Source organism: Drosophila virilis, chromosome 3 (assembly GCF_030788295.1).
Source record: "Drosophila virilis strain 15010-1051.87 chromosome 3, Dvir_AGI_RSII-ME, whole genome shotgun sequence".
In the NCBI taxonomy this organism is placed as follows: domain Eukaryota; kingdom Metazoa; phylum Arthropoda; class Insecta; order Diptera; family Drosophilidae; genus Drosophila; species Drosophila virilis.
The window spans coordinates 10400909-10423066 of NC_091545.1; the positions used below are offsets into that span (position 1 = coordinate 10400909).

Below are 22158 nucleotides of genomic sequence, written 5' to 3' on the forward strand. Positions count from 1 at the left end.
ATACATTTAAATATAAATAAAACAAAGCCGAATTTGGCCCAAGCTTATGCAATGACATTTTTCTCCCAAATATCCGTTACACCAACGGATGCCTATTAAAAGCTGATTGATAAGCTTAACTATCGGCAAATATCGTATGAACTTATAGATGAATAATAAATGAGAGCTTTATGGTAGCACTGGCTGAAATAAAAGTACTTGATGAGTTTTTGTTTATAACTAAATAAAATTATATGCTGACTTGAATTGTTATGCTTTAATAATTGCGCACTTAAAACAATAAACTGTTTAGCAATGCATTTCTTAATAGTTGTGCACCTTGCTATCGATTAAAAGTTATTTCTTGCGTATTGTCAAGCTGGTCACACTATCAGTCACCGGCACACAAGTCAACTCAGAACAGAATTCAATTCGGAAATTTCCAGAAAGCTAACAAAAATAAAGTAGATTTACAGTAACAAGAGTTTGTTATTTATATAAAAACAATGTCCGCCGACGAAGCGCAGTTCGACAATGTATTGCTTGCCGTGGCCGAGAAGCATCGTGGCGGCGTGCCCGACGTAAGTATCTGCCTCAACCGAAAGCATGGGACAAAGGAGCATGGCGCTGGGTACGAATCCCTTGTTTTCCAAATGCGTATATAGCATATCATATGGAAAGCGCGCTTGTGTTTTACTTCGAGTATTAATAACTCCCTTAGCATGTGGCTTTGTTCCTTCCACAACAAAACCAACAACCTCAGTGGAGTCTAAACCCACGTTTTTTCCATGCTGTTTTTTAGTTTCTGCACACATTGGCCAGCTTCTTGCGTCGCAAAACCGATTTCTATACAGGTGCCAAACAGGCCGAGTGGGAGAAACTGCTGCTGGACGTGTTCCGCAAGGAGTCCCAGCTGGCCATGGCCGCCCACGAGGAGAAACTCAAAGTACGTCAAGCGGCACAGCGTATGAAGGATGAGAAGGAGCGTGCCGAGCGCGAGGCGCGCCAAAAGGAAATGGATGACAACAAGATATGTGATATAAGCGATGAGGAGGCCGCTGCCATCATCAAAGAGGAGGAGGACAAGTGCGTTATCCACAATATTAACAAAAGAAATTTAACTAAACTCTGACTTTGTCTTTGTTAGAAAACGACAGCAGCTGCTGGATGGCGCCGGCGGCGACTCGGCGAGTGTGACAGCCGCTAATGAAGACATTTCCAAGCCCATTGAAAAGGTCGAGGATGAGACCGAAAAGGATGAAATTGGCAAATTGAAGCCAAACGCGGGCAACGGCTGCACCCTGGACAAATACATGTGGACACAGACGCTGCAGGAGGTGGAGGTGAGTTTCAAGTCTTAAATATAGATATTGTACATCTCTAAACTGAATTAACGCTAAAAATTCTTTTGGTTAAGCTCCAAGTAGTATTTTAGTAGCTGGGTTTTGTCTGCAACCCTTAAAATCAGAAGGATCTCAACGAGTTACTCAACTATTTTTATATAATCTGAAAAGTTGTGGCTTTAATCAAAATCTTTAAATGCTTAAATATGCTCATTTTTCATGATATGCGATGAACTTTTGCTTAATATTTACTTAATGAATATTTAATTAATGTCAAAAAGAGATATAGAATATCTGAGAATAGTGAGATTAATGAGCATATGATAAAAAGCGATTGATGTTGAATGGATAAAGAACATTTTTCTTAAATTTTGTTTAGGGTGGAGCTTTTCCTTGTGCTGTTGTCAAGGCTTTAGTTTATGTTGTTGTTGTTGTTGTTGTTGCTAGGGCAACGTGAGGTGCGTCCGGGCAGGTGTTGATTGTGTGTGTGTCTGGTCTGGTTGTCCAGCTCAGTTATTGAACTCTCTAGTGGGCTGATGAGTCATAAACCAAAAGAATTTCCATCGTTTTGCTTACAATTTGCATACAATTTTAATTCTGTTTATTTGACATATCACAGGGCTAAATAACTTAATTGTTTAACAGAAAAGAATACATTCGCTTGTCTCTGAATACATATAACATATTTTCTGCTATACATATATATACGTATTATGTGTATATAAATATGTATGTATATTTTGCTTTAACTACGGCATTCACTTCAGTATCGTTCATTGTCCAGGGCTTTGCTGTGATACATTGACATTAATTTAGGGCTAATTAGTTGTAATTCGCTTAATACTAGCATGACGCGCGGGCCATGCAAAAATTTCACTCTCCAAACAATTATTGTTCTTTTTCTAATTTTGTTTTTTTTTTGTTTTATAATAAATAACTTAAACAACTAGCACAAAAGACGATGACGACGCACATAACAATAATTGACACGGAAATCAAATAAATAATAAACTAAGAAGCCACAGAAAAGGGGTTTACGCCCAACCGAAATATCGCACGCAATTGCGTTAGCTCTTGGGCATGTCGCGGGCACGCACTGCAAATGTAGAGAGACAAGAGAGCATGTTAGAAATAATGAGAAGGGTGGGAATCTATGGGCAATACTTACTCTCCAGTGCGTAGACCATGCCCATGATGAGCAGCATGAAGATGGTGCTCATGCTGACAATCAGCACGGTCACCTGGCGTCCGCGATCGCAGAGGCCACGCTTGGGCTTCTTGGCGCCGCCGGGCTCGCCATTGACCATGGTAAAGTGCATCGAGCTGGCTATGGACACGGTGTCCAGATCTTTGGTTCGTACGTACTGCAGATTGGGATCGGCATCGATGGGTATCACCGCGTCCTTGTCGTGGCTGGCCAGTGCCAGATTGGCATTATAGTTGGCCGACGAGGAGCTATGGCCATGCACGCTGGGCAGCTGCTCCGACAGCAGCATCTTGTGCTGACGCTCCTGTTTCTTGTGTATCTCCGCGAACCGCTCCAGATTCGCTGCCGTCAGCAGCAGTGAGCCGGAAGCGGCGCTCTATACAGCAGAGAGAGACAGATAGAGATGAAGATGAGTCAGTCAAGAGTTGTTCCATGTGGGCGTCAAGTCTCTGGTTACTCACCCGTGTGCTGTTGTTGCTGTCGCTGGAGCCCTGCGAGGAGCGTGATCCACGCTTGGCAGCCGCCAGCACAGCCGCCGCAGCAGCTGCGGTAACCGCCGCGCTGGTCGCATTCGAATTGGTCGCATCCGAAACGTTGCTGCGCTGCGCCAGCGTTGGAGGATTTGAGTTCGATTTATTCGATGATTTTGATGAGCTCGCCGAGCTGATGGCCGAGCTGCTAGAGGAGACAAGCGAGGCGCGTGGTATGTGCCAATAGTCCTGCATCTGCAAGGGGCATGCGGGAAAATATAGATTAATAAGATGGTATTAACTTTTAGAATGGATGAAGAATGAATCAGAAGAGAAGATCATGAATTGATAGAGAAATATAGAAGATCTGGGCTAGATAAGTTGAAATTGACTATAAATGTCTACTTGATTGTATTTTACTTTGAACTATGCTTAGAATGGAAAAGATTATAGATCTTATGTAATCAATGGTTCAAATCATTTATAAACAAGCTTAGAGCACAGATCTTTGAGAATCTAGAACCCAGAACCTAGATCTTAATTAATCTAGATCCTCGATCTTTAATCTTAGTTAAAACTTTCGTTTGCGTTTTGGCAACTGCAACTCATTTCTTATGCAATAATTGTTGTAATTTTGTATAATGCCATTTTCTCTAATTATCAAATGCCATTTTCTGCAGTCACATTTAAGGCCAGTTCCGAGCCCAGTTCGAACCCTCGACTTGAAGTCGGTCTGAGGCATTTTTCTTATTTTATTATATTTGACTTATTTTTTTCTCATTTGGGTTTGAACATAAAAAGTGAACTTTCGAGTCTGCGAGCAACCCGTTTGATATTTATGGTCTGATATTTGCCTGGCACGGTTTAAAAAGGCAGATTCGTTGTATTCTATTATTTATTCAGCTAGTTTTTTTGTTATTGTTGTTATTGTTATTGTTATTAATGGGACTCCTCTCTGGTTCGGTTTTCGATTTTTTGCCTTTCTCATTTTATTGGGCATTTGGAAATGCAAATGACAATTTGTTGTTATTTTAGCTGCTTTAATTGTTGCAATTAATTCTAAATTTGTTGCACGCACGCACGCACACACACACACGCACACAATTGTCAAGTTCGTTGCCTAAGTCTTTTGTTTGCATGCACATTTATTGGCAGCTTGCGTTGTGCTTCATTTATTTGTTGGATTTAAGCATATTGTGTAAATATTTTAAGCATGCGGAAGTCTTATCAGCGCTCAAAATTTTTGTATACTTTTTTTTTTCAATTTTAACTCGTTCGGCCAGTTTCCCAGCTGAACGGCAAGCTTTTGTAATTTCTGTTGTTACTTACGTTTCTTTTTCTGTATAATTTTTTTGTATTTTATTTGGCAACTGTTCTTGGCTTATCTAAGTATTTATCACACACACTTTTAACTTATTTATAATATCACAATATAATATATATATATATATATATGGGTTTTATCTAGGCCAGTTTTCAGTCTTGGGTTTTATATATAGAGATTTGCTGGGCCTGGGCACAAAACACTCGAACTGTGACACTTTTGCAGCAGTCGCTGTTTTGAACCGTTTTGCCAAATTCTTCTTATTTTTGTTTAATATATTTTTTGTTTTCTTGATTGCCAGGCGACTTTGACGTTTGCTGTTTGTGCTTCTTGCTGATGTTTCGTAATGTTTTTTGCTTTCAAAATGTTCAGCACGCGCCAAAAACAGAACCGATCTAAACGGCGTCAAGAATCAAACTGAAGCAAACGGCGCGCGCCAAGCAGCTAACAGCCGAGAGCAACGGCTGTGATGGTGGCTGCTGTGGCTGCTGCGAGCGTCGCTGCTGACGTTCACGTTGACGTTAACGCTGACGTTAACTTTAGCGCTAAGGCTGTCGGCAGGTTGCTTTTGCTTGGATGCGCAAACTTTTTGCTGTTGTTGTTCTCGCTGTCGACTTTCTTGCCGGATTTTTGCATGCCATAACAGACTTTGATTGTGCTATATTTACGCTCGAAACCTTCTCTGATCAATTGCCGCTTGTGGCGTGGGCTGCCTGCCCCATAAGCCCCGCCCAGTCAGCCGCATGGCTTGGATTTTATATTTGCCGCGCTGTCACTTTGATGTTCTTTTTCTTGTTCTTCTGCTTCTGCTCGCCTCGTCTACTTTCGTTTGGCAGCCGAGTTCTCTAAAAATAGACGACATCTCGTTGAAGCTGAGGCAGCGATCTCTACAGCCCGGGGGCATGTACATTGGCAAATTGAGCTGCAATTCTATTGAGCGTGTGTGTGTTATGGGCTGTTGGTTAATCGCTTCTTTTATTTTTATATTTATTTGGACACGCTTCCCACGGCGCAACAATACATGGGCTGAAGGGCGCTCAGAGCGTGGGCGTCTTGTTTGCGGGTTTTCCAGATCCGGCTCCAAAAGAGCCGAAGAAGAAGAAGAGTGGTTGTTGTTGTTGTTGCTTAAAGATTAAATATTGTATATATACATTTTTTTGCTTTTATAATTGTTAAGGCTGCATAACACGCCCTTTTCTTGTTGGTCGACTGATTGGCACAGTTTCTCGTAAAAAGAAAAAAAAAACAACAAAAATTGAGTATCATTAATTTGGTTGTTTTTTTTTATTTTGGGATTCGCCAAACTTGGTTTAAGCGTATTTATTGAACATTGATATAGCTATTTGGCATACTAATATCAGCATTTAGCGTCAGAGATCTGCACAGAAAACAATAAAACATGCGTCGACATAAAACAAAAGCTGAGCTAAGATTGATTGAGGATAGAAATCTGATGTACTGTGTCCAGATTGCAGCAGATCTATTAATGAATAGTGAAAACATTTGATTGCAATTTCAGTTGAAAATATTCAACTTAGCTGCCAGCACATCATTTGGCTTGCATCAGACATGTACATGAGATCATTAACCAATTAATGGATCCATAATTGTTTATAAACATTTGCCATTTTGTCACACTGTGCCAATTGTTATGGCAAATAGATTGTTACACATTCTGTTTGCTTAGCTGCGCGCTGCGACAACAAGAACAATAATCATCAATTTGTATCCATTTGCAACGTGTTTATATGCCCCTCGATCAAGCAGCTTGTTATCACCTTTTAAGTGAGACAAGTGAGTGGTCCCCCACACAACATGCCTGTCTCCACGACTATATTTGTATTTGTGCGTTTTAATCAGCTAAATTGACAAAAGATTCAGCTGACACCGCCAGTTACCAACAGAGTCGAGACGAGCCGAGCCGAGCAGAGCAGAGCAGAGCATCAACAAATCCAGCTACCACTTTAGCCAAATGGAATTGAGACGAGATGAATTGAATTGAATTGAATTGAATTGAGTTAAGAGTTAAGAGCTGAGCCGCTTGAGCTGGCAGCTACACTGGCTACACATTGTCGAGAACAACAAAATCCAATCCAATTCAATTCAAAGCAATCCACAGCCCCAGAGCCAATATCTTAAATCAACAACATTCACCAAGCGGCTTCTTCGCTGCTCGCTGAGCCAAAACAAACAGCCGACATTTGTTGTTGTTGTTGCTGTTTTTATTTTTTTTATTGCTTTTGCATAAAATTAAGCATGCAAAAAAAAGAAGAGAAGAAGAGTAGACATTTTATGGCCATAGATTGTCCGCCAGAGCGCTGCGAGTGTTATGCGAGCTGGCATTTTAAAACCAGCTTGCATGAAGCACTCGTTTGGCTGCCATCGTTTAATGACTGCCTTTTTGGTGACAATTTTGTTTAACAATTTGACGGGGAAACCCGCACAACACAATGCGACCATTGATGCGCGTCACAGCTTTGCTTGTTGCTCGATAGACCAACACGCAGAATGCGTCAAAGCAAAAACAGAGAATATAAAATTAATATCAAGTAAAAACCAATTCATTGGCTCCAAATTTGTATACTCTATATCTGGTGTAATTTGGTATTCACGTGCCGCATTCAAAAACATCAAGAAGTTACCTTTTCTTTCCTCTTCCTAAAGCCAAAGGCACACCTAGTGTAAATGTTGTGATATCGACGAGTATTCGATTAATTCCTTATTGATCGATGACACATAAATAGTTATGCTTCTTAAATAGCGATCGAAAAGCTCTTCCAAGCAAAAAAAAGTCAAGGGGCCAATATTAAATCTCTAATAAAAAATAAATAGGATATTCCCTGTGAGTTCCTTAATCCAACGATAAAAAGCGATCGATTACTAAAGCACTTTTCTCAGTATTGATATGAAATGTCGATTACTTGCGTATGCTTCTTAAATAGCGATCGATAACTTCTTGCAAGGCAGTATTATAGTATTCCTATTGTTGAATAAAAAAAATTCAACCATTTTTTTCTGTCATACTACTCAAAGAATTCCAATTGGTTGCTCCCGTTCCCAGTGTACAAATTTTAATGTTATCGATAACTTATTTTGTATAAACAGTAATAGAAAGCTTCTTGCGAACACAACAAACTGAAACGCATTATTCTAATACCTTTTGGTTTACCAATTTACCTTACTTAAACATAAAATGTGCCCAGTTTCCCAATGTCAACCGATAAATTTCCAATTTCTTGAATAACTATCGATTTAATGTCCTACATGCAAATACATCTTGTCATTTCGATAAATTTCTGACTCAATACTGTATAAATCTATGTGTTGCAAACGCAGCGACAATGTCATGCATACCCTTTAGCAAGTAGTTCGCTGTATAACAGCATTTGTCGTAGCTAATTTCGGATATTAATGCTTAAGAGAAAATTTGCCCTGGGGCAAAATGAACACGAGCTAAACGGCGATCAATGATGCTGAAAAGTATGCACATACCATAGCTGAGTCATCTGGCAAACGGAAATACTATGCGTAAATTCTAAATGACGTCAGTTGTTGTTAAATCTTTTGTGGGTTTTTCTAGCTAATTACGCAAAAACGGGCAAGATAATAGGAAAAATGAAACGCCCTTTACGATCGTACCTTTATGGCGATCATAAAGTTAGTTCGTTTAGTTGTATTCTTTTCATAAGTCATATCTCCAAGTAATGCCTCGGCTCTGAAATTGTCAACTTAACTTAGCTGAAGACAAAGCGATCTTCAACAATGATAACCAAAAGTCGTTCAAATGGGTAAATGAACTTTTGGGTCTATTGAGTTTTTTATTTTCTGTTAGCCGGAGATCCGTTTACGCGCGAATTTGTTGTAGTTTTTATTGTTCCTGGTTGACGCTATTTTTAATTGGGTTTAAATGCTGGACTTTTTCAAGCACATATTTTATTTGTAATCCCGACCTATCGATCAATCAGCTGAGCTATGAATAGCGTACGCTTATGCTAATTTGTCTCCAAGTAGGCCAATAAGCTGTTGTGACTGATCTATTGGAATCGTTTATGGAGGTCTTAACAGCTACCGGATCTGTGCGAACTCTCAGCCTGTGGAGCTCACAACAATTTCAATTGACACACACACACACACAGGCACACACAGGGCACTTGAGTGTTGGGTAATATTCCAATAGAACTAGTTTGCAGCTTGGTCGCCATTCTAATCAGTTTTAAGCCATTCAATTGATGATTTGGCTGTCAAGTGGCGACGACACCGATCTACTCCAATATATGTACTATGGCATACGATTGGTTTTGTATCAGGTTTTATGTTTTGTTTTTGTTGTGTGCTCTGTCTTCTGATAATGTGTTATCGACACAGAGTCGGGCCACTCACTCGTGTTTCTCCGGCTAGTTTTGAAATGAATTTTGGCTTCTCATTTGATTGTTTTTTTTTTTTTTGATTTTTTGGCATTTTTGATTGTTTCCACGCTGGTTTGGAGATCGGTGTTTCGTGCCAGGCACCGTGCCGCTTCTTTCAGCATAAATTATACGTCACACATACATATTTAAGAAAATCAAATGTGTTTTTCGTTGTTGTTGTTGTTGATTTTTTTTTTCGAAATTCGTAGAATTAAGCAAATTGGGCAAAACAAAGCGCGACAACAATAACTGTTTCTCGTTATTTTATTTTTGTTTTTGCTATATCTCTTGACAAAAACGGCAGCTGCAACAAATCGCTTGAATCTCAAATTTCTTTTACCTTAGCTCATTTGCATGGCCAAACACTTTTAAAAATAAATCCCAAACGTAGAAATCAAGCCCGAATTTGGTTGCCAGTCGAAAAACTGGTGCACAACACTGATCGATGATCGATTAGCTGACTATCGATTAATGCAGGCAGCCGACATTTGCATAATCGGCAACTGTTAGACTTGCTGTCTGCTAAACGTCTGATAGATTTCATTGCTGCTCTCCCGCTCCCTCTCGCGCTCCCGCTCCCTCTCACACTCTCTCTGGCTGCCTATAAGTGTGCCATAGGTTTGGCATTATCGCGGCTGTTATTAATTAATTCAAGCGCGACACCTTTTCCGTATGCTTTGAACTTTGACTGACGACTAAATGATTGCCCATGTCGTTGTTCTTGTTGTTGTTGTTATTTATGTTTTTGGCATCAAGTTTCATTGTCGCAACATGTTTGCGTTTTGTTGCTGCTGGCTTCTTAGCTTTTAGCACGCCTATTTGCATGAACCATTGTTTGCGTTTAATTTTGTTTGCCGTGATTTAATGCGCCTTCTTTTGTGTGTGTCCCAGAGTTGTCGCCGCTGTGATTTGTGTAAATTTCCTATTTGTAAGCCATAGAATAGAATTGTTGTTTGCATAACCTTCGCAACACTGTGAAAGCTACAACAACAAAACCCTTTCGAATAACAGCACACGCCGAAAGGCCATTAACCGATATCAGTGGCCGTTTCGATTCGTAATTACACACATACAGGCATTTCGATGTGCAGCAGCAGCAGCAGCTGCTGCTAACAGCTGTTAATTGCAGTCCCTGTTAAGTGCCTGTTGTTCTTGGCTAATTGAAATCGCCCACGCTTGGCCGTTCGCCTCGTTTACATCCGCGTCGCAATGCTTCAAAAATCCCAATTGACATCCGCTTCAGTTTCAGTTTTGACACATTTTAAAGTCCAATTTGTCAAAAATGTGTCGGCGACAAGATACTATTGAAACCTCCACATTGCCGCTGTTGTTGTTGCTGCAAAGTGCGCTCAAGTGCTGAGCAGAAGCTGCTGTTAGATATGCGTGTTTGGCTACGCGATGACAAAGTATCGATACGAATTTATCTAATGTTGGTGGAAGCGTCACCACATTACAGTTAAATTAACTGGTACTAATTGGAATCACGCACTCAGCTCTACTTGGAATGCTTTAGTTATGACTGGAATGCTCGGTTCATAATCTTGCTCATCTCTAGCTGTTGCCTGCCCGTTGTGATTGCTACTGTTGCTACTCATGTTGTTGTTGCGGCACCTTGGCTACCCACACACACACACACACACACACAAACGTAGATCTCAATGGGTAGATGTGCACGCACGAATCTTGTCGTGCCGCGAAGTTGGTCTGTGGCCGCGCCAGCCGCTGACTTTGTCTTCTTGAACGAAAGCGTCCTTGGCGCTGTTGCTTTTGTCTGATTTTTAATTAAAGAGCCGCTAACATTGTTTGCCAGTTGTCGACACCAACAGCGACTGCCACTGTGACGACGACGGCGACGACGGCGGCTCCACATGCGATTGTGGCAAGTGGGTCGCTCGTTGTTGTCGTTGCTAATTGATTGCAATGTTCTCAGCTGCCAGAGAGTGTCTAATAACTTAGGCTTTAATTATGTAGCTGCTGCTGCTGTTGTTGTCGTTGTCTTTTTTTTTTTTTCTTCACACAAATCACATTATTAATTTGTCTTAAAGTTAATAGAAAAGGTGCTAATATATGTGGCCTGGCCAGCGCATAATTAATGGGCAGTCAGCACAATGTTTTAGACGGCACTGTAATTGCTTTGAACTTGGACAGGCATCACTCAATTAGCCACCGCTGTCCCAGATGTAGGCCCAGTCACAGGCCCAGGGCGCAACCTGTTGAGCGGCATTCCACGCTCTGCTCCTGCAGTGTGCAACCGGATCTGGCTGGCGATATGTGCTTTATAAACAACCGCTGTACGTCCTTGAACTCTGCGGCAGTTAAACGAAATTCCCGTTGAATGCAGACCAAGCCCCAGCCAGCTATGTGGTCCTTGGGCCAGCCTGGTGAAGGGCACCAATGCAGCTCCAGTTTTCAGATTGCAGCTGCTGATACAAGACGTGCCCCTTGGCCAAGTGTGTGAGACTTATTTATAGATCTTTTTTGTTGCTGCTGCTGCTGCTGTTGTTGTTATTAGCTGCTCCAAGGTTGTCCAAAGCACTGGGCATCATCATCATCATCATCTCATCATCATGATCAACAATTGTTATTTCTGTTGACTTTGTTACGTGGCCACTAGAATGTCTAAGGGGCTTTGATCATTAATCACAAATTACATGAACCGGAGACGTTTGCCTCCGTTACGTGCTCATAATAGTTGGGCAATTGGTATCGCAGTCTGCAGTCAGAGCTCTGGCTGAGATTAGATGTTGATCATCTTGAACAACTGGTTATATATATATTTATATATATATATGTATTTACATTCTAATTGCAGCTGAAGATTCCCTTCAATGTGGCATTCGCTTTGCGCGCTCGCGATATTGTGGTCAGCATTGGCAAGAAGTCATTGAAAGTGGGCCTCAAAGGTCAAGAGCCGATCATCGATGGCGAGCTCTGCGGCGAGGTCAAGCAGGAGGAATCGGTTTGGGTGCTCCAAGACAGCAAAACTGTGCTGATCACGCTCGAGAAGATCAATCGCATGAACTGGTGGAGCCGTTTGGTAACCACAGATCCAGAGATATCTACACGCAAGATCAATCCAGAGCCATCCAAGCTATCCGATCTGGATGGCGAGACGCGCAGCATGGTCGAGAAAATGATGTACGATCAGCGTCAAAAGGAGATGGGTCTGCCCACCAGCGAGGATCGCAAGAAACAGGATATACTAGAGAAGTATGTGGAGCAAGTATATGAAGTATAATCAATTAATCATATTAATCTCCTATATCTCTGCAGATTCAAGCAACAGCATCCCGAAATGGACTTCTCCAAGTGCAAGTTCAATTAAAATACAGTTTACATGACTTTCGTATTCCACAAGTTTTCTCAACTTCAGTATCTAACACACACACACATACACACACACGCATACATTTGACATGTGTGCTTCTGCATTTTTCCTACACTTACAAATAAATTAAATACAGTTTGTTAGAAATGTTAAATAAAACGAATTCTGAACGATCGCCGCTTGCCTTTAACATATGTTAATTAACAGCTTTTTGGGGGGGATTAGTGAAAGCGACAAGGTTTCTATGATAGATCACAGGTCGCCGCTCGGTTAAAGCTACAAATTAAAAAGACATAAAAACTAAATAAAGAACTTCACAAAACTGGGAGCGACCCAAACGACACGATCTTAACTGTGCGATAAGGGTAATTTTTCATTTTTATTGCTGCTTAAATGCAATTAATTTCGTGCTAATTTGTTATCTCCATTCGCCGCCCGCCCAATTCTCAGCGCTGTATTTTTTTTTTTGACTAGCCATGGCTGCGAATCATAGATCGCAGTGCCAATAAAGTTCTCAGGCCATGTTGATGGATCGACTAGAACGTGCTCGAAGGGGATAGACATACACGGATTCGGCGAGCCTCAGTTCCAGATGCTGCTGCAGCCGGTATTTCAGTAGTTCTCTGGGTCATTGCCTCGATTCGAATACGCGTTGAACCCGTTTCAGCGCTTGGCCATAAATTTACCTGGTTTTTGCCGGGGCTTAAGTTCTTTATATTTTATAGCTGTAAAGTGTTAAGCAAATTATTGTTGTTAGCTGCCCAATTTGTTGTCTTGCTATCAGCGATAAATCGGACGATCTTAAGCATTGGTCGCAGTTACTTAAGGCTGACACGCGCCACATGCCGGCAGCTATCGTCAGCCGACATCAGATATGAGTATCGATAAGACAAAGTATCGATTACACAAATCGATGACTGGCTTAAAGCAGTTGCGCCGCATTTGAATATCGTTTAACGTAAGCGTTCACAGTGGCATTGCGGCGAAAAGCCTTTTATCCATCTTTAATATTGCAGCACACAATAAAAAATGCATTAAAAAACCGGCATTAAAAAAATGTTAAATGCTGCAAAATAAAACGCAAGCGAAATGCAATCGTCTGCTGTGCCCATTTTTTTTCTCGTTTGTTTCAAGCAAATTGGTTTAAGCAAATGTTACGGAGTGGAAAAACTTTGATTACATCAAAGATTTCTTTGTATCTATATCGAAATGATGACACGCGTTTGACCAGGTATTTAGACTTTCAGAGCGTAGCCAAGGCTAAGCTATTTCCGATTGCCCACTTAGTGTTCCGCATCGGTGTTCATTTTTAGAGCACGACCCAAGCCCACATTTGATATGTACGCCCCGCTGTTGTACATGCAAAAGTCTTAGTTTAATAGCCCATTAATTAAAGAGAATTTTTTGTTTAAAATCTGTGTTCAACAAGCCGCAAAAAAGCGCTAATTGATAAATGGATTCCCGCATTAAAATAAAAGATTTGGATGGGAGAGGCGTCACAAATAAAAATGCAACGTCTGTGCATGACATGTGCCCAGATTGTGTGTGGGCGTATAGTTAATTAATTAAAATAATAAGAATATAACGAAAAATTAATTATATTCAGACAAATTTAGCACAGCGGGAGTCTTGGCCCATCCAAGGCAAGAGAGTAAGACATGTAACCACAAAAATTCCAAAACTCCAAACAGTACCGGGATTCAACCGGATTTGCTTTAGATTTCGCTTCGGGATCGGATTGTTTTTGTTTTTTTTTTTTTTGCTGTTGTTTTCTTTTTGGTGCGCTACAGATTCGAAAGCACAAGATGCTTTCATGTTAAGTATCCGTTTTTTGGGGAATTTGGCAATTAGGAGAGCAGCCGATCAACCGGTTAATGCTACTGAACCAGCCCAGGCGCAGCTCACGAGAGAAAGCTATAGAAATGCCATTAAAACAGGCAAACAAAAAAAAAAAAAAGTGATTTAAACATGTTTGATCACAAGATCCGATCTGAGCTGATTGAAAACAAGTAAATGTAAATAACTGATAGATCGCCCAAGCAAGATATGATATGCCGTTAAATGGTCTTCGGCTCCTTTACACACACACGCCACGCCCCAAAATAGAACAGTTGTACGCCCAGCTGAATATCGATTGAACGGTTAAATGACGCACGTGATGAATTGCGTCTGGCTGGCAGACCCAATAAATATATATAAATTTCATACACGCCGTATGCCATAAATAACGAATCCGGGTGCCGGCTGAGATTGAGTCTGAGACTGTGGTTTTGACTGTTGAGTGGCTGTTGCCGCTGCCGCCTCGCCTCCCTTCTGAGTTGCCTTGCCTCGTTACCCTTTTGTCATGCTTGAGGTTTTGCTTGTTCTTGTTTGTTATTTGTGCTAATAACTTCTATGTTTCTTTTATTTTATTTTTTTTGTTATTTCGAGTGTTTCCCACATCATCAATTCAAGCGATATATGTTTAGGTGTTTATATGTGGCTGTGGGGCGTACGCGGTCGCGTGGGTTATTTCACAGACTGTCTCCGTCTGGGTCGGGTCTCTCGTAATTGCCATTCATTTGTTATTTTTAGCATTAAATCTTGTTAATGCCCATTAACTATAACAGTCGACCGACTTGGTTGTTTATTTATAAGCGCGAGTCATGCTGGGTAGCCCTCCCCGCCCGCACACCGTGAACCCAAACAAAAGACTTAGGCAACGAACTTTGCTTCTATCATGTCTGCAGCCATCAGCCATCCAATTGGTCTGCGTAAAACGGAAACATCAGGCTGACATCTTGAAGGTTAGCCCTGACCAGCAAGCCATACAATAAACTTTATTTTACAAACCCCAAAAAGTAGTCTGCAACTGTAACCGAGTAACCAGAGCTTGGTCGCCGTCAATGTCTGAATCACTTTGTGCTGGGCGTGTTTCGGTCCGCCGCTTTGTTATTGAGACGTTGGAAAATTAAGTTGACGGTGGCGAGGGCGGGTTCGGCGCAAAGCTGGAGCTGAAGAAGCCGAAGCCGCTGGGGAGGCTCGAGCGCTGTCTGCGCCGTGTCTGTTGCCGGGTGCCGATGCCGATGCCGACGACTGTTGGTGGGCTTGTCACGGCGCCAATGAACTGTGGTGTGTCAGTGACTGCCACCGGTGCTTCTGCCTTTTGATTGGCATGCACGTCCATGTCGAAGATGCCTCAAGATTAATGTCACAGCTCGGCTGTGACTGCATTGCGCTTGCAATGCCATCCGCCAAATGTTCTACTCTGTGTCAATTTGCATTTGCCAATGCACATCCGGCTGCGACAGTGACTGCGACGGTGACGGTGACTGTGCTCCCGGACCTCGTTGAGCAGTCGCCCACACAGCTGTGCCTGTCGACAATCGCATTCACTTCGCTTAGCCGACTCGACTGCCTGCAGGAATTTCGCAATTAGTTTTGGTTATCGCCGTATGCATTTGCAATGCTAATGTGTTTAGCTGCAGGAAAATACCAGCCTGGCAACGCTAGTTGGGCGCGTTTACTAACAGTTGAACTGTTATACAAACAAGCAGGCTAGCAAAATGAACTAAATATCAGTTGAGTTAGGTTTTGGGAGAATCAACCAAGTTCCCTTGAAAGCCTAACTATAATTGAACCAATCACACGTCGGGGACAAATAAGTGAAACTGTTATACAAATTCATATTTGGTACTGCCAGCGTATAAGGGTAGGGCTTGGAGAATTATAACAATTGGAAAGTCCTATCAAACTGGTATACAAACTAATAAATCTTAGCTCCGTGCAGTCGCGAAAAACTCTAATATTAATAATAATTAGGTATTAGGCTTATTTTAAAATTATTTCATAAGACAATAAAAATATAACTCACATTTCTTATGTCTAGTAATTATAACAGTCGTATGTACATCTCTAAACTGTTATATGTATGTAAAAGCTATTCACATTTGAAACTATAATAATTACTATTTAATACTATTTATAGCTAAAAACTGTTCTACCAGCAGCAAAGTGAGCATAAGTGGGCATACAGCAGTAGTTTGCATATGCCGCTCATTTCTGCTGGCCTAAGCCCCAGTTGCACAGCTACTGCATAAAAATTATAACATACTTAACTGTTATACGTAAATAGAAGCTAGGCACAGTTGGTAAAATTACAGTTCACATGATGCTTAAATATTTTAAGCAAATAATAATAATTCAATACTATTCAAAGCTGTTCTAAAAACTGTTCTACCAGCACAGAAGTGAGCATATGGCAAGTAGTTTGCATATGCTGCTCATTCCCGCTGGATTCGTGGCCTGAGCTGCATTTGGGCAGCTGCCGTGGAGCTTGGCTGGCTACTGTGAAAGATTTATCAAGTGATTGTCCATTTTTGGCGTGGCATTTTATCTGAGCTATGACTAATCTTGTGGTATTTAGAGTGCTGGCGACTGTTTTTTTTTTTATATATATATATACATAAAGTTGGTTATTGTTTTGGCCATTTTATCGATAAGCTCTGGCGCAGACAAATGTTTGCCATTTGGAAAGCTCGTGGGTGGTGGATAAAATTGGGCTTGCAGCGGGCAATTCTTTTGGCCAGATAATCGCCGCGATTAATAACAATGCAAAAATAGTAATAAACAAATCGTTTTGCTGTTCTTTATGTTGCCCCGTTAATCGTACGAGAATGTTGTGAAAGGCAGCCGAGTAATCGAGCCGCTGATGATGATGATGAGGCTGATGATGCATCGCTTTCGATTGAGTATGAATCTAAATATGAATGCTAATGAAGAGTCGATTAGTAATGTGTTCGAGCATAGTTCGTCTGAAGCACTCAAATCGCATGGAATGAATAGTCAACGTGTGTAATTAGACGTTATGCAAGATTTGCGGAAGAAAAGTTCGACTAAACTCTTAAATGCATTGATCTTAAGCAAAAGGGGAAGTTATTCATATATAACAGATTTGCATATCTCTAAGATTCTCTTGCTGATTCATTTTGGGAACCAACTTTGGCCAGTTTGGAAACTTATTTAACTAATTCTCTTGTAATTCGCCCGAATACCTTAACGCCAGGGAATTAATTATACCCTACAGCTAAATACATTTGTCTATTGTGTAATTGTCTAAATTTAATTCATGTTTAACATTTGCAAGCGCTTTTGTTTATTCATTAGCTAATTGATGAGGTAGCTAGACTCTCTGAATAGGGACCCATACACTGCCAGTTAACTCAATCAAACAGCTGAAATTAACACGGGTTTTGCTTTCGTAACCAATTTATGCGCCCGTTTGAGGCATATGTGACCCATGTTCATAGCCAAACACTAGACATTAACGAGTTGTTAGCAAACTTGACATGGGAAATGCCCCCAAATGTGAAAAGGTGACAATAGTCCAGGCTTAAAGAGCCGCAGCTTAATGGATGTGCTAACTTAGCGAGTAAATACTGTGGGTGTTCCAGCGTTTAATATTTACATTTACTAAGAGACAAAGGGCTACATTAGCTTTGTCAGACAGTTTGTGAGAGTATGTGACATGTAATTACATTTGATTTCAAGTCGCTTTCTTTGTTGTAATTGAATTTGATTATTTAATTATTTGAGTAATTGATTAATTATTTAAAGAGAGTGAAAAGATGTCTGTCAAAATCAACTCACAGGAAGTACAGTCAGATCAGAGCCACAATCGTTGACAGCTGCTGCTGTCATCGCATTCTAACAGTGTTGTACAGTGACTAAAGTCCTGTTAGTTACATAACACTAGCTAGTGTAATCAATATATATGGAATACGATTTATCCCTTCTAGATAAAAAACTTGGCCAAAAAAGAAGTCAATGGTTTGGTTTACGGTTTGAACAATTCGCTCGCAGTTTTTTGAAGGGAATTATCCTATTATAAATAAACTAGAGTGTATCAGGGTGTGCGGCTTTTATCGAATTACTTTTTGCCTTTCGTTTCTATTTGGCTTAGCAAAAATTTTCTATTTGCTTTGACACCTTTACCGCTCGTCTGTCCGCCTGCCCGTCTGCCTATCTGTCTGTCTGTCTGCCAGCCTGTTTGTATGTTTGTCTGCTCTCCGTTGCGCTGTCTCGACATTTGCATAGCAAACAGCGTGGAAAAGAGCGCGCGGCTGAAGCTATTTGCGAAGCGATCGCAGAACAGCTGAGAGCTGCACGCCAGGGGCAGAGACAATTGTCGCCTATCCCCGCTAAACCCCTTCCCCTCTTCGCCAACCGACATGCCGCTATGAAAGACGGCAACGTCGCCGGCGCTTAGCGCGTTCATGTAAATTTGACCTTGACACAATTACGTTTCATAACAGCAAAGGCAAACAAATGAGGTGGGGGCGACAACAAACAAAGGGGGCCCGGATTGGGGGCGGGGGCGGGTGCGGGTGCGGCTCAGAGGGGCAGCAGGCGTGTGAGCAAGTGTGACGATAACAACAGCAAAGCACATGGAGAGGCAAAGCGAAGAGAGCGAGCGAGAGAGACTCGTGTAATAATTCAACTCAAGTGCGGGGCCAACTAAAAAAGCAGTCGACGTTGCCGTCAGCGTCGCTGCTGTGGTTGACGCCGAAGTCGACGCCGACGCGGACGTCAATGCGGACGCTGGCAGCGCAGCACAATTGATGCAAAGAATCGCACGCTCTGAACTTTAGCTATGTCTGGCGAGGCAAATAGTATGTGTATTGCAAACAATAATAAAATGCGAAAATACTAATAAAAGAAACGAGAATTGAACAATTCAAATATTTACACACACTTCATTGTGCACACACAGGAACTGCAAGGAATGCGAATAAATCTGATGCCTGATCCCAAGATGAAAGTTGATTCGCCGACAAAATTGACTCATTTTGAGGATCAGACCAGAGCCCAGCGGGCTGGCAGCCCAATTATGGTTCATTTCGATATGTTTTATTTTTAAACAATTTAAATTTGTTTAATTCATTTGCCAACACATTTGTAAATATCGACTCATTGTCGTGTTTTATGGCCGGCACGTGGAAGCGTTTCATAAATATGCATAGCTCGAAGCCCGCGCTCCTGCGGATATGAACAGAATATATGGCTCTTACTCAGGTGAGAATGTCACGCTTTTGTTTCATTGCCGAAGAAAACACTTTAAAGATTATAATTAATTTACATATATTTGGCATTTAGTTAAACGCTTGGGCTTATCAAGCCTGTTCTAATGGCCAATTAATAGGTATAAGCATATTGAAGACTGACAAGCCGCATGTTCCTAAAATCTGGCTATGAATCAGAATGAAGCTGAAAGATTCTTAGTTTAGTTTAATGTCTGCCATAATATTCTATAAACTAAACGAAATTAATATAGTTTGCAACAAACTGTTTCCTTTTTGCGACAATACGCCTTAAACTTGTCATGCAAACAAAAGACTTAAGACACAAACTCGTGCCTGTTTATGCCCGCAATAAACATTTTAATTGGATTCCGAAAGTGAAAAGCGACAGATTCGTGTTCCGAACTCAGATGTCAGCTGCACAAAAAAGGAGCCCGCCAGACTCTTCAAAATGTTTATTTGTGTATCTCTTACAGTTTAATTTTTTATTTAATATAATTCGTTTCGTTTCGTTTCGTTTTTTTGCCGCTTCTCAAATTGGATTTTTGTTGGCTGCCGCATTCTCAAATTGACGCCGCATTTGCCAATGCCGCTTCCACATTCTCGCTTAAAAATCTGCTGAGCCAGTGGGCGGTGTGTGTGTGTGTGTAAGTGTGTGTTGTTGTGTCTGTCAATTGCGAAGTGGCAAAAAAAAAGCGTCTGCTTTTGATTGGGCAAAGTGAAGGGCGAATCAACATGTCTGGGAATGCGATCAAATACGGAGACGCACGTGTAATTCTGTGAGACAATTATAATTTGTGTTTTATGGCTTAACCAATCGATAAGAGAAAAAAATGTCACAGCAAATTGAGGAACTGAACAATTCATAATTATGTACGACCAATTGAATGCCTATTAAATGCCAGACGGCAACAACAATAAAATCAAACAAAGCCTCGAAACACTATGAAAAATGCTAACCGAAAATTGCCCAACATTTAACATTTACTTTGGCCGCATAATTTTTTTTTTTATTTTTTTTTTTTTGTCGGCTTGTGAATTGTGCACAAGGTTATCAAACAGCAACAGAATTAAATTGAATGCAATTAAAGTTTGCATTGAACGCCAAAGCCTTAAACACTTTTTTGGGGCCTTTTGTTCAACAATTTTAATAATCAAATGCAATTTTGTGTATTTAATACATTTTGCACTTTGGGCCGAAACACATTTGGGTGTGCTTTGATTTCCAATAGAATTGTTGCCCAAAGCGGCTTCGTTTACTCCCATCGAATTATGCACTTGTTCTTAAGGCTTAAAATCAAATTGGATTTTCGTTAAAGTGCACGAGCTTAATTTGAGCGATTGATTAGTTTCCTATAGAATGTAACTATTAAAATGGGAAATTCATATTTGACATGCCTCTAAGACTGCCTCTACTTCTGCTCAAATGCAATTCGCCTTTCTATGCGATTTTCATGGCTTTGAGTGGCATCGGGTTTCTAATTATTTATTTGCTTACATCAATTTTGCCTATAAAGAACGTTTGAATTGGAGATACGGCCCAGGCAGTCAATTCGATCTCTCTGCTACACGCTTCTCACCTCTATTCTCCTTCTTGTTGTTTTCACCATAAAATAGTTTCATTTCGGTCGCTGTCGCTTCCTTCACTCGCTCTTTTCTTACTGGCTATCGTACGCACATTTGTGCAGCCACTCTCCCTCTCTCTAGCTCTTTCTTCACTTGAAACCCTTCATTGAGCTCTTGAGAATCGCAAAGAAGGGCGCTGTCATGTTAACTCATATGTAAATGTTGTCTTAAGAAAATATTTTAACATGGCGATTTATTGACATATAACTAATTTGCGATGCATTTGCGAGCTGTCTTTCCCCGCGCCTGCTGCTTTTTTACCCTCTACAATATCTTCGGCTGCAAATGCAAGCAACGGGGAGAGAAACAGCCACAGCAGGTGACGAAAATCTCCAGAGGTGGATGATGATGCCGTTAATGATGATGATGTTCATAAAGTGCGAGAGACTGAGCAAAACAAACAAATGTAAACAAGTTTATGGAGCCGGCCCACAAAGGTGCGGGGCGTGGCAGGGAGGCAACTACAAAATAATGTCCAACAACTTGTCACGCACATTTTAATGCCAGCTGTTAATGTGGTTGTTGTTGTTGTTGTTGCAGTTGTTTTTGTTACTTAGCCTAGTTAAGTTGTCAAACAGAAATACAAAAAGCTACTTTTTGGCAAATTTATTTTGGAATATTTGTTAAGACGCGTGCGTTTTTTATTTTTACCTGTTTTGCAGGCGCATCCATCGTTGTCAAATATATATATATATGTATATAAAGAGGTTTATATAGACGTGGCGAGATATATGTTTAGTTGGGTAAAGTCACTTTTTGAACACTTTTGAGTCTTTTCGCTTTTTGTGCTATTTTGTGGGTGTGTGTTTATTTATTATGTTTTATTATTACTTTTTCTTGTTAGTTTTATTGTCAACTTTGTTTTTGTTTTTGGGTTTTTTGTTGCTGTTTGTAAACTTTAGTTGTAATTTTGATTTGAAGGGCAAACACAAATGGACACTTTTTTCGTTGTTGTTGTTGTTGTTGTTGTTGTTGCTGTTGTCATTTATGTGTGTCACTTGTCGTTACTCGATTTAGTTGTTGTTTGATTTTCGCAGTTTGTTTTTTATTTTGGTTTCTTGCAATAAATTGTTGAATGTGTTTTGCTCCTTGCGAAATCAACTGGCAGCAGCAACAACTTTGACTTGGCTGCAACTTGTTCTGGTTACCGTTATAAATTCGTATGGATGCAGCACTTGCAACAGTTTTGGGCAACACTTTGAGCCGCCGCAAGCAATTTGGACAAATTTTCGCATACCCAGCCGGATGGATTAAACTTGTTGGGATTTTCTCGATCAAATTTGCGCATGCGTTTGCTTGCCTGGCCAACTGTCTGCGGCTGATTGACTAAAGGCCCAACTGAATGACTGACTGAATGACTGACTGGCTAGCTGCTGCTGCTGCTGCTGCGCGTGCACACTCCGTTGCGGCTGTGCTG

The 22158-nt window shown here is 40.9% G+C and overlaps 2 protein-coding genes across 3 annotated transcripts; one reads left to right on the forward strand and one right to left on the reverse strand.

Annotated features, from left to right (window-relative positions):
- The first annotated feature begins 355 nt into the window (after nt 1–355).
- nudC (nuclear distribution C, dynein complex regulator) lies at nt 356–12232 on the forward strand. Its single transcript, XM_002046990.4, has 5 exons — nt 356–560; nt 782–1065; nt 1127–1322; nt 11542–11939; nt 12003–12232. Exons 1-5 carry the CDS (start codon nt 486–488, stop codon nt 12052–12054), a joined length of 1005 nt encoding a protein of 334 aa, XP_002047026.1. The 5' UTR covers nt 356–485; the 3' UTR covers nt 12055–12232.
- On the reverse strand, nt 1901–22158 carry LOC6622682 (osteocalcin 2). Of its 2 annotated transcripts, none has more exons than XM_032434495.2 (4): nt 21393–22158; nt 2991–3254; nt 2491–2905; nt 1901–2418 (listed from the first exon to the last, which is right to left on the reverse strand). In XM_032434495.2, exons 1-4 carry the CDS (start codon nt 21411–21413, stop codon nt 2390–2392), a joined length of 729 nt encoding a protein of 242 aa, XP_032290386.1. In that variant the 5' UTR covers nt 21414–22158; the 3' UTR covers nt 1901–2389. The 2 variants fall into 2 exon arrangements, with proteins under 2 accessions (XP_032290386.1, XP_002047027.1); XM_002046991.4 differs by lacking the exon at nt 21393–22158 and adding an exon at nt 4329–4735.

What these genes read in the sequence shown, in the direction of transcription:
- nudC (XM_002046990.4), top strand. Translation starts at nt 486, where the DNA reads ATGTCCGCCGACGAAGCGCAGTTCGACAATGTATTGCTTGCCGTGGCC. An exon ending in AGACGCTGCAGGAGGTGGAG is followed by an intron (nt 1,323 to 11,541) that starts GTGAGTTTCAAG and finishes TTCTAATTGCAG; the next exon opens with CTGAAGATTCCCTTCAATGT. An exon ending in AAACAGGATATACTAGAGAA is followed by an intron (nt 11,940 to 12,002) that starts GTATGTGGAGCA and finishes ATATCTCTGCAG; the next exon opens with ATTCAAGCAACAGCATCCCG.
- LOC6622682 (XM_032434495.2), bottom strand. Translation starts at nt 21,413, where the DNA reads ATGGATGCGCCTGCAAAACAG. An exon ending in TGGATGCGCCTGCAAAACAG is followed by an intron (nt 3,255 to 21,392) that starts GTAAAAATAAAA and finishes TGCCCCTTGCAG; the next exon opens with ATGCAGGACTATTGGCACAT. An exon ending in CATGGTCTACGCACTGGAGA is followed by an intron (nt 2,419 to 2,490) that starts GTAAGTATTGCC and finishes CTACATTTGCAG; the next exon opens with TGCGTGCCCGCGACATGCCC.